The 12,985-nt window shown below is 39.6% G+C and overlaps 1 protein-coding gene across 1 annotated transcript in view; it reads left to right on the plus strand.

Moving 5' to 3' along the window:
- LOC140737212 (potassium channel subfamily T member 2) overlaps positions 1 to 12,985 on the plus strand; it is an 879,580-nt gene that overhangs the window by 428,318 nt on the left and 438,277 nt on the right. The window contains exons 18-19 of the mRNA XM_073063510.1: positions 893 to 1,122; positions 8,154 to 8,370. Coding sequence (XP_072919611.1) covers positions 893 to 1,122; positions 8,154 to 8,370 — 447 coding nt within the window. The remainder of the gene's footprint in view (positions 1 to 892; positions 1,123 to 8,153; positions 8,371 to 12,985) is intronic.

A 12,985-nucleotide genomic window follows, 5' to 3' on the forward strand; every position in this document is an offset into this window, starting at 1 on the left:
GGCACTTCCACCCATGATTCCGTGCAATTTCCCTCTCAGATCTGCACAGAGCAACATCATTCCCTGTACAGTGATCTCCTTGAAGCATTGAGGAAAACTTAAACTGCATTTTCCTTGGGCTACCCTACATTCTTTGGCTATTTTCACCCCTGCACTTCAGCACTGATTTTCCATTGATCTCTGCCTCCTCTGACACCCCCACACCTGCCTTTGTTTCTGATCCTTCTTCTCCTGCAATTTCATGCTGACCTCCCTGGTTTCCCCTTGTACCTCTTACCTCAATTGCTCCTGCTCACCCAGTCCTTTTTGCTGGCCTGCACAGTCAATTCCAGTCTACCTGTCCACTCATTCATTCACCACTCCTCTAGAAACCAGCTCCAGAAAGTATATACTTTAACCACAAAAACCTGCAGTATCTGACAACTTGTGACTGAGGCCTTTGGTTTTGGTTGCAATTTGTTTAGACAGGTGGATCCAAGGCCTTTTAGGCTGCGCTTAAATTTCTCTTCTTGACTTCACATGAGTTTTCAGCCTTTTATATTTGATGTATTTGCATTCAGGTTTTGTTTGTGTGTAAAGTTAATATTGGGGCTGTTTCAGTAATTTCAGAGAAAACAGAAAAAGTAACCAGGTGAAGAAACAAAGTCAAATCGAAAGAAACCTCAGATGCTGGAAATCAGAAACAAAAACAAGGAATACCGGAAAACTCAGACAGCATCTATAAAGAGATAATCGAGGTCATATTTTAGGCCAAAGACTCTGACTGACTGTGGCACTTCCAGTATTTTCTGCTTTTATTTAAACTTCACACTTCATTATAAGTAAAGCATTGTGTCCATGAATCCCATAAAGAATTCAACCTCTTCAACCTCCTTTCTCTGGTCAATTTCAGGTACGGAGCTTGTCTAATTGCTGTAAAAAGAGAAGAAAACAAAAATATTTTACTTAATCCCGGTCCTCAATATATCATGAGTCCTACAGATATCTGTTTTTATATTAACATTACCAAGGAAGAAAACTCAGCATTTATTAAGCAAAATGAACAATGCATAAATAGTATATCAAATACTATGTATCATGGAGCTTCCAGATTACCTGTTCACAGCATCATTGCTAGTATGGGTAAGCATAACAATCACATCGATTCTCTGCTGATTTATTATTATGTGCAAGTTCTAAACTCCTGTGGGGCATGGCTGGTTGTGAAGCAAACAGATCAGAAAAGTTTGATCCACATTCTATGCCAGAGAACTGATTTCTGCAATGGTAGCAATTGGGCAATTAGAGAATATTTTTGCTTGCTATTTGCTGGATGCTGCGGTGTGAGTCAGTTTACAATCATGAACATGCTCAATGGCCATCTTATTAGGTACACCAGTACACCTGATCGTTAATGCAAATATCTAATTACCCAATCATGTGGCAGCAACTCAATGCATAAAAGCATGCAGACATGGTCAAGAAGTTCAGCTGTTGTTCAGACCAAACATCAGAATGGGTAAGGAATACGATCTAAGTGACTTTGATTGTGGAATGATTTTTGGTGCCAGATGGGGTGGTTTGAGTATCTCAGAAACTGCTAATCTCCCGGGATTTTGTTGTATAATGGTCTCTAGCATTTACAGAGAATGGTGCAAAAGAAATCAGAAAAAAAAATTCAATGAGCAGCAGTTCTGTGGGGGAGAAAATGCCTTGTCAGTGACAGAAGTCCGAGGAGAATGGCCAGACAAGTTCAAACTGACAGGAAGTTGACAGTGACTCAAATAACCACATGTTACAACAGTGATGTGAAGAAGAATATTCCTGAACGTACACCATGTCAGACCTTGATGTGGATGGACTACAGTAGCAGTAGATCATGAACATACACTCAGTGGCCACTTTATCAGGTGTAGGAGCTACTGTTTAACCTCTTAGTTCATTATAGTATGCAATTTAAAGTAAGGTTCAACTTCCTGACATCATATTATGTAGCAAAATCCTTTCACATCAAACATATACTAGTGACTAACCCATCCCATTCCTGATCAGGGTTCAATACCTGCTGCTCTCTGTAAGGAGCTTGTATGTCCTTCACATGAACACATGGGTTTCCACTAGGTGCCCTGGTTTTCTCCAACATCCCAAAGATGTATGGTTAGGGTTAGTAAGTTATGGGCATGCTATGTTGGCATCAGAAACATGGTGACACTTGCAGGTTGTCCTCAGCACAATCCTTGCACTGTGTTGGCCTTTGATGCAAAATGACATATTTCATTCTATGTCTTGATGTTCATGTAACAAATAAAGCTAAAGCTAATCTTTAATCTGCAGGTATTTTTCTGTAGTAGTCCCCAGAATGTTTATTCCAGAAATGTACTTGCTGTCACTTGAAATTCCAAAGCTTAACAATTGTACTTTATATGCATTTAACAGGAGAATTTTGGTTGCAATTCCAACATGATTTTTAATGCTTCTTCTACCATCTTTAATCTACGTTACTGCCTTTACTAGGAAGTGACTGTAGAGACTAGCCTGATTTGCCAGCCATGGACTTTGAATCTACTTTGGCAAAATGACTGAGTGTATTTTAAATTACTATGCACCAATAACAGTTCAAAATTAGAGAGAGAGCGAGACAGAGAACGAATAAATAAAGTTGTGAGCGTAATTGACCTGTTTAATAGTTTGACCTATCTAACTCAGACAATTACAATCTTCAATATATGTAAACATTGCACTGCTACTTTGGTTAGCTTCAATAGAAGCCTAGTGTGCTATTAAGACTTGAAGTGTGGCATTATTCAGGGTGTTTTCCAATAAAAAATGGAAATTCAGTTGATTTTCTTTGATTCCCGTGGAGAAGGAAAACACTAACGATAGGGCTCAAGTGAAATCATCGTTATGATTTTGGCATTAAATTGCACTTGCCTAGAATCCTCATAAGCTTCATGATATAACAAAAGTAAATACAACTATTTTTACAATCATTGTAATTGCAAAAACTATGGCAATTGTTTTCAAATAACTTGGGTTTGAGAAATATGAAAATGAATTATACAAATGTACTAACAGTTCTATGAAAATGTAGAAACATAACGACCACAATGGATCATAGAAAGATTAATTGGGCTGCTATTTGTAGTTATGAAACTTTTATTGTTTACCTTGAGTATCTGTGAAATTGACTTGAAAAATTTCCTGCAATTGCTGTTTATCATAGAAATATCTGGACAAACTATCAATGATTTCAGCTATTGGTCATTGACTGTGGGGAATAGTTGAGGAATAGTCCAGATAAATCTGTAGTATAATCAAGGAAAAGCATGAATTGATGAGTTCAAGTATCATACAAACTGGTGTCAATTCAAAATATCCTGACATTAGGTTTATTGCCTGAGTATCTTAAATGGGTATCTAAAATACAAACTTTGCATATATGGACTATAATTTCTTCATATAAATCATTTAAGTTATAGTTGATTTTAAATGCCAACATTGGAAACATAGAAACATAGAAAATCTACAGCACAATACAGGCTCTTCGGCCCACAAAGTTGTTCCAAACATGTCCCTACCTTAGAAATTATTAGGGTTACCCATAGCCTTCTATTTTTCTAAACTCCATGTACCTATCCAAAAGTCTCTTAAAAGACCCTATCGTATCCACCTCCACCACCATTGCTGGCAGCACATTCCACACACTTACCACTCTCTGCATAAAAAACTTACCCCTGACATCTCCTCTGTATCTACTCCCCAGCACCTTAAACCTGTGTCTTCTTGTGGTAGCCATTTCAGCCCTGGAAAAAAGCCTCTGACTATCCACATGATCAATGCTTCTCATCATCTTATACATCTCTATCAGGTCACCTCTCATCCTCCTTTGCTCCAGGGAGAAAAGGCCAAATTCACTCAACCTGTCTTCATAAGGCGTGCCGCCCAATCCAGGCAACATCCTTGTAAATCTCCTCTGCACCCTTTCTATGGCTTCCACATCCCTCCTGTAGTGAGGTGACCAGAACTGAGCACAGTACTCCAAGTGGGGTCTGACCAGGGTCCTATATAGCTACAACATTACCTCTTGGCTCCTAAATTCAATTCCACGATTGATGAAGGCCAATACACTGTATGCCTTCTTAACCACAGAGTCAACCTGCGCAGCTGTTTTGAGTGTCCTATGGACTCGGACCCCAAGATCCCTCTGATCTTCCAAACTGCCACAAGTCTTACCATTAATACTATATTCTGCCATCATATTTGACCTTCCAAAATGAACCACTTCACACTTATCTGGGTTGAACTCCATCTGCAGCTTCTCAGCCCAGTTTTACATACTACAAATGTCCCACTGTAACCTCTGACGGCCCTCCACACTATCCACAACACCCCCAACCTTTGTGTCATCAGCAAATTTACTAACCCATCCCTTCACTTCCTCATCCAGGTCATTTATAAAAATCATGAAGAGTAAGGGTCCCAGAACAGATCCCTGAGGCACAGCACTGGTCACCGACCTTCATGCAGAATATGACCTGTCTACAACCACTCTTTGCCTTCTGTGAGCAAGCCAGTTCTGGATCCACAAAGCAATATCCCCTTGGATCCCATGCCTCCTTACTTTGTCAATAAGCCTTGCATGGGTACCTTATCAAATGCCTTGCTGAAATCCAGATACACTACATCTACTACCTTTCCTTCATCAATGTGTTTAGTCACATCCTCAGAAAATTCAATCAGGCTCATAAGGCATGACCTGCCCTTAACAAAGCCATGCTGACTATTCCTAATCATATTATGCCTCTCCAGATGTTCATAAATCCTGTCTCTCAGGATCTGCTCCATCAACTTACCAACCACTGAAGTAAGACTCACTGGTCTGTAATTTCCTGGGCTATCTCTACTCCCTTTCTTGAATACGGTAACAACATCTGCAACCCTCCAATCCTCCGGACCCTCTCCCGTCCCCATTGATAATGCAAAGATCATCTCCAGAGGCTCAGCAATTTCTTCTCTCGCCTCCCACAGTAGTCTGGGGTGCATTTCATCCGGTCCTGGTGACTTAATAATTTTGCATTGTTCCATATTTTAAGAAGTTAAGAAAGGATTTATGAAACAGGACTGTGAAGGCCACGTGCTATTTTGTGGAACGATGGAGGGCTGTGCAGATGAATGTATTGATGAAGGAATGCTACTGCAGGGAGACTTCAGATTTAAGGACCATTGGAACCATTTTATGGGGAAGTGGTGTCTATACAAGCACAATGAATTGAACCTCTGAACAGCACTCTTCCTTGTTGAAAGGTTTATTAGCAGTTTTTGGACAAACGCATGGAATAGATATCAGAAAGTAGTGTAGAAAATAAGTAAAAAAGGTGCTCAAAGGATTGAGAGAGAGCAATAACTTCAGAGCAAGAAGAGTTAATTTTTTTAGATAGGATTAGACCAAGAAAGAGTACTTGAAAGAATATGATAGGTGTACAGCACATGAAGGAAACATTCTAAACCAGATTAAGACTTTCAGGATACAGTTAGCCATATGGAATGAAACTGATGGAATAGTGTTCAGGAAAGATAGTTTGGCAGGAAAGGGAGTGCCGGCATCCTATGGCAGATGTATTGGGAGGTGGTGGGCTTTAATTTTTGACAAAGTTATTACTGTTGTGGAGACAATTATCTGGAATGATCCAGGATTTTCATTTAGAATTGAGAATTGACAGAAATGAAATAGTGAACAGTTGAAGCAGCTGCTATGGAGAGAGAAGCAAAGTTCATGTTTCAGATCAATGACTCTTCATTGGAACTGACTAAGTGAGAGACCATGCTTGTTTTAAGTTCCAGAGAAAGGGAGGAGTGGAGAGAACAAAGGAACTACCTACAGATTGTGGAAACTAGAGATAGGTGTGCTTTTGATGCTATTGATGAAAGGATGTTGAATGGTTATTAATCACAGTTGATCTGTCTAGAAGAGTGTGAATAGAGGGAAATGAATAAGGGCATTAGGCAAAAACAGACCAATTCTAGAGCAGGGAGATGGAATTTAGTGGTTGCTGGAAACGCTAAATACAAGAGAATTTTGGAAATAATCATGCAATCAGGTAGCAAAAACAGAGACTGAGTTTTATATTTACAGTGATGTTCCCAGGAAATACAAATATTACAACTTGTTCAAAAATTGGGTAAGTATAAATTCAGCATTTTGCAGGTAATTTGGTTTAATCTCAAAGGTGGGAAACTGTAAAAATGATAACTTGGCAGAGAAAAAGCAGTCACATCAAAATGTTTGAACTGATGAATTTGTTAGAGGTAAATCTCTCTGTCTCCATCTTAGGAGATAGGCCAACAGCTACTATCCATTATAAGCCTACTGACTCCATCATCTATCTCAAATAATCTTCATCCCACCTTGCTTCCTATCAGGACTCTGAAATTCTCCAACTTCGTTTGTCTTTGTTGTATTTGTTCTGATAATGAGTCTTCTTGCACAGGTGCCACTGCAACGTCTACCTTTTACTATTGTCAACAAAGCTCGACCACATTTCACCAATTTCCCATATACCTGCTCCCACCCCCTTTCCTCTGGGTGGATAAAAGAATAACTTTTCCTGGTCCTTACCTTCCTCACCCACCAGCTTCTCTTTTTAACAGATCATTCTCCACATTTTTAGCCACCTTCAAAGAAATCCCATGACCAAATGTATTTTCCCCTCTTCACCCACTTTCAGCATTTCACGAAGATGATTACTTTGGCAATTTTTGTTATCCACCCATACTCACTAACCACTCCCTTCTTGCAGCATTTTCCTTGAAACTGTAGGTGTTGTAATACTTCTCCTTTCACATATCCACTCCCCACTATCCAGAAACCAATCGGACTTTCCAGTTGAAGCAATGATTCACTGGCTGTTCTTTCAATCTAGTGTACTGCATTCTGCATTCTCCACTATAAATCCTCATCTCAGTCGCACTCTGACATATCTATTGATTCTGTCCTTCTATACTGTCACAGTAAGGCTCAATGCAAGCCTGAGGGACTGCAACTCATTTTTTGCCTGGGCACATTGCAACAGCCTTCTACACTCAATGTTCAATTATACAGCTTCAGATAACTTAATGTTTCAGTCAGTGCTACTTATCCCTCCATAAAGTTAACTCTGCTTGTTTTTTCCCCCTCTTTTTGTCCTCTTGAGAACCTGGCCTGATGTGCTTGTCCTCCTGCTGTGCATTTCACAGCTCCCACATTGTTTTGTCTAGATATGCTCTCGCCCTCTAACAGTTCACATTCATTCATTGATCAAATGACCTTATTTACAGCTTGGTCTAACTAGTAGAAAGGGTTGAGGAGAGCAATGAGTGGAGCAAACGAAATGTGTGTAAAGAACAGACATCACTTATTGTTAATAGCCACTCATGAACCAATAAATAATTAAAATGTGTAGTCTCATCCCTTCAAGCTGCAAATTAATTTTAGAGAACTTTTAAAAACTTCAGATTTAAATTTATGCTTTTTTTCATTTTTCTTTGTCATGTTTACCTCATATTCCATTCTTTCCTCTCCACCTCTGTTTTGACTTGACACCCAAATTACCCAATGCTATTTCATCTACATAGCTAGCCGGTGGTGTAGTGATATCTGCACTGGACTTCGAGGTGAATAGTCTCAGGTTTGAATCCGGTGGCTACTTGTTCTCTTTCCATCCATGCTGGGTTGAGTGTCGAGCTAGTAACTCGGCCTCATTTTTAAAAAAAAGTCAAACAAAATACTTAAGAAACTGCAAGTTTGCCACCCATGGTGCAACAAGGTGTGGAAAAGAACATGAACAATTTCATCTACAGCCTTTCCTCTTTGTAGCAGAGAATACTTTTTATCTTAGTCCATTGATTGCTGAGTTTCCAGATGCCTTGTTGCATTTGCTGTTTATTTCCTTAAATCACTCAGCCCTACATCCAGCAAATATTTCACAATAATGCAGCATGTCTTGAGATGTCCTGTTCTAGTAAAATGTGCCCCAGTTTCAATAGTGTGTAATGTAGGAATCAGGAGGGATTGCCATATTGTGATGATACATTTTTAATGTTGTTAACAAATCTTTGAATGTCACATTGTGCATATTATTAACAAATATTTATTAATTTGCAGTTGTTTTAATAAATTTCATAACTTTTACTTTTAGGCACAGTAGCCATAGACCTCCAAGATACAAGGTGTCGACCTCCAACAGGTCCAACTTTGACCCTTCCTTCAGGTGCCGATAAAGAATGTAGGAGGTCTAGTATTGCACCAGTTTTAGAAGTAGGAGATGTTTCATCTATTCAAGCCTGTGAGCTTCTAAGTGACCACTCGGAGGATGAAGCAAATCCTTCTGATGAGCAAGCATCCTCAACAATTGAGTAAGGTTTTATTGAGTTTTGCAATATGTAGGGAAGATATTATTTTAGACTTATGACTGTTAACTCTGTGATTAAATATGTATTTATAAGAAATGTAAACAAATTATGTGAGCTTTTGTTTACTATTTTGAAGAGGATAACATATTAATATCAGATACAATCCTATTATTTTTATCATCTTTGAGTACCGTTGTTCCCTAAAGATACCAGCATTAATTTCTCCCTCTTATTTATAACTGGCTAATCAGTTCTTTCATTTGAACCTACATAGAAAGTGCTTTATAATATGCAAAATTTGAATACATTAACTATTTCAAAATATCAAATATGTTTTAAATAATTTGGAGTTCATGTAAATAGGACTGTGCATAATATTTTGCACACTGTCTTTTATAAGGTACAACTTAATGATAAACACATCCATAATTCATGAGTAAAGAAAGTAATTTTGATTCTAATTAACAATGTCCTCTGTTTTGTGTCAATTCAGTTTGATAATTTTAATCTCAAGCACAGATTCTATTTAATAGAGTCAATTTGCTTGTAGACTCATGTCCATGTAATCCTCTCAGCCAGAAGGATTAAACAGTTCAAGGCTTTTAACTTTATCATAAATGGATCAAAATTACTGTAGTTAAATTGCAAGGCATGCTGGTGACCTTTGGTAAGAAAAGCTTCTTCTCTCAGGGAGCTTTCATTCTGTACCAGTGACTTGATACTGTCTTCAGGGGCCTAGTGAGCCAATCCCCTTTGATGCAGAAGCAAAGGAAACAACAGTATGCACACATGTGCCAATAGAGCAAAATGATTTTAATTAGCGTTAGTGTGATTAGCAATTTATTCTGTGGAGCCAACTAATCTCCTGGCACTTACTTATACAGGAATCAGTTGTCCTCTGCTTCACTTTACAGCAAATACCTCCAAACTTTTAACTTTGTTTCCATCTGGGCAAATAATATGAAAAGTAAAAGTATACTTTAGTTAACATATAAATCAACCAGATGCTTATAGTATATGAGATGTCTTTTTTAAATTATGAATTTCCAAATGTGGTGGATATGCATCCTTCTACTTTTTAACCTTATGAAAAGGGCTGTTTCACTAAAATGCCTTGTGTGTTTCAATATTGCACTTTACAGTATCTCCAATGCTATTAATCCTTTTCCACCTTAGATACTTAAAATTAGTCTTATTATTCTTTTCTTATACTTACGGTATCTTTTCCACTTTTTTAACTCATTCCTTCTTTCCTCTTTTTATTTTCCTTTTTGTATCTTATTTGCTTTATTTTGATTGCCCCCATTCTGGCTTTTTATTTTCCAATTGCTGTATCTCATTGATTCTAGAGGTTGTTCACTACAGGCTCAGTATTGCCTTGCCTTGGTGATGTTATCTGTTAAGATTTACAGCTATCAGTCAACATTCCTTAAGCTGAAGAGTTGGAGAAGGAGTCTGCTTTACCAAAACACCTAGATATCAGTTAATATAATTAAATGGGCAATCACAGGCCTGTATTCAACATTCCCTCTAGTGTTTTTTTAAGCTGCATGAACCAACAATTGCTCGGAGCAGGAAATATTTACAAGGCCTAAAAACTGTGCAGCTCTTCATTTGTTTTAATTTTGTAATATGTATACCATGAATATTTAGAATGAAAACTGAAAAATCACATACTTAGGATATTATTTATTAATTGAAGGGTATGATGAAATACAGGACATGAAAGGAAGTCTCACATTTTCTAAACTTTTTCTTGCTGGTCTTTATACAAATTCATTGACTGTAAACATTGTCCAGATTAGTTTTGCATCCAGATGAAAGACACATCTTAATGCTTATTAAGCAAACACAAGGAAATCTGCAGATGCTGGAAATTCAAGCAACACAGACAAAATGCTGGTGGAATGCAGCAGGCCAGGCAACATCTATAGGGAGAAGCACTGTCGACGTTTCGGGCCGAGACCCTTTGTCAGGACCTGACGAAGGGTCTCGGCCCGAAACGTCGACAGTGCTTCTCCCTATAGATGCTGCCTGTTAATGCTAATTAAATCATTCAAAAGTTCCACTTCTAGTCTGTTTCTGGATTTACATTTAGTTGAATTCATAAGACTGAATCCAGTTTCACAGACATCACTAGAAGCTTAAAATGTTCCAACAATGTCAACGAGAATTGACAGTTTCTCAAATTCTTTGTTTCAATCACATAGTTCAGCATATCAGTGAACATCTTAATTGAACCTGTCTAAACTTTCGCAGAAATTACTTTAGTCAGAGGGTGGTAAATCTGTGGAGGCCAAGTCATTGGATGTACTTAAGGCAGAGATAGATAGGTTCCTGATTATCCCCTGAAAATGCTATCCCCTTCTCACAATTCCTCCATCTCCACCGCATCTGCTCTTAGAATGAGGCTTTTCATTCCAGGACGAAGGAGATGTCTTCCTTTTTTAAACAAAGGGGCTTCCCTTCTTCCACCATCAACTCTGTTCTCAAATGCATCTCTCCCATTTCCCACACATCTGCCCTCACCCCATCCGCCCACCACCCCACTCGGGATAGGGTTCCCCTTGTCCTCACCTACCACCCCACCAGCCTCCGGATCCAACATATAATTCTCCGTAACTTCTGCCACCTCCAACAGGATCCCACTACCAAGCACATCTTTCCCTCCCCCCTTCTTTCTGCTTTCTGCAGGGATCGCTCCCTAAGCGACTCCCTTGTCCATTCATCCCCCCCATTCCTTCCCACCAATCTCCCTCCTGGCACTTATCCTTGCAAGCGGAACAAGTGCTACACCTGCCCTTACACTTCCTCCCTCACCACCATTCAGAGCCCCAGAGAGTCCTTCCAGGTGAGACGACACTTCACCTGTGAGTCGGCTGGTGTGGTATACTGCGTCTGGTGCTCCCGGTGTGGCCTTTTTTATATTGGTGAGACCCGACACAGACTGGAAGACCGTTTCGCTGAACACCTACGCTCTGTCCGCCAGAGAAAGCAGGATCTCCCAATGGCCACACATTTTAATTCCACATCCCATTCCTATTCTGACATGTCTATCCACGGCGTCCTCTACTGTCAAGATGAAGCCACACTCAGGTTGGAGGAACAACACCTTATATACCGACTGGGTAGCCTCCAACCTGATGGTATGAACATTGACTTCTCTAACTTTCGTTAATGCCCCTCCCCTTCTTAACCCATCCCTGATATATTTAGTTTTTTTTCTCTCTGCCCATCACTCTACCTGTTCTCCATCTCCCTCTGGTGCTCCCCCCCTCTTTCTTTCTGCCTAGGCCTTCCATCCCATGATCCTTTCCCTTCTCTAGCTCTGTATTCCTTTTGCCAATCACCTGTCTGGCTCTCAGCTTCACCCCACCCCCTCTGGTCTTCTCCTATCATTTTGCATTTTCCCCACCCCCTCCTACTTTCAAATCTCTTACTATCTTTCCTTTCAGTTAGTCCTGACAAAGGGTCTCGGCCCGAAACATCGACAGCGCTTCTCCCTATAGATGCTGCCTGGCCTGCTGCGTTCCACCAGCATTTTGTGTGTGTTGCTTGAATTTCCAGCATCTGCAGATTTCCTCGTGTTAGGTTCTTGATTAGCCAGGGCATCAAAGGGTATGGGGTGCATCAGGGGAGTGGGGATGACTGTAATAATTGAATCAGCCCATGATTGAATGGCAAAGCAGACTCAATGGGCCAACTGGCCTACTTCTGCTCCTATACCTTATGGTCTTATAGTCTTATGGTTTTAAATGAAAAATCTGAAATCAAAACATTGCTGGAATATTTCTAAGGCAGTTCTTTCATTAGTGTTTGTAATAGTAGCTGAGTATTCTTTTTGTCAGTGGTAGGACATTTTCATTTCCAAATTCAGAATTGGTTGAATTTGTAATAGCAACAAGGTCAGAAGCCTGCAATTCTCTTAAATCATCATCGGGAAATCTATTATCCAGGTGATCACACACAAGTTGATTGAATCGAACAATAGGTGCTATATCAATGTCAGAACGTATAGATGCAAGAAGATCTTTCACTTTGTCACTCCAACAAGCTGTATCACCAAGATGCTGTGACTGAAACTTATTTATTTTTGCTTTTACGTACTGCAGTGTAGTGCTTCAATTCTATTCGAACAGCTTTTCTGAAGGAACTTACAAAGTGATGCCAGATCTTCTAAAACATCACTAAGGATAGTCAATGCTAATTGACATTGTGGATTGGTCAAAATCTTGAAGCAATAGTTGCTGATTGGATCATTCCATTCATTAACTTACTCTTTGCAATACTGGATCAAAACTTCATAATTCCTCACTAAAGCAGTAAAGGCTAAATGTCTTGATAGCCACCTTATAAAGGAATTAAAATGTGTGGCCACAGGGAAATCCCACTTCTTTTGGTGGATGGACCGTAGGCTCTCAGCGAAGCAGTCTTTTAATCTACATTGAGTCTCACCGATATACGGAGGCCACACCGGGAGCACAGGGCACAATATATGACTCCAACAGACTTACGGGTGAAGTGTCAGTAGAGAAGGGAAGAATGTGCTTGGTGATGGGATCCTGTTGATGATGGCGGAGAATTATGTGCTGGTGTGGAGGCTGGTGGGGTATTAGGT

The sequence above is a fragment of the Hemitrygon akajei genome, chromosome 12, assembly GCF_048418815.1.
Source record: "Hemitrygon akajei chromosome 12, sHemAka1.3, whole genome shotgun sequence".
Lineage (NCBI taxonomy): Eukaryota > Metazoa > Chordata > Chondrichthyes > Myliobatiformes > Dasyatidae > Hemitrygon > Hemitrygon akajei.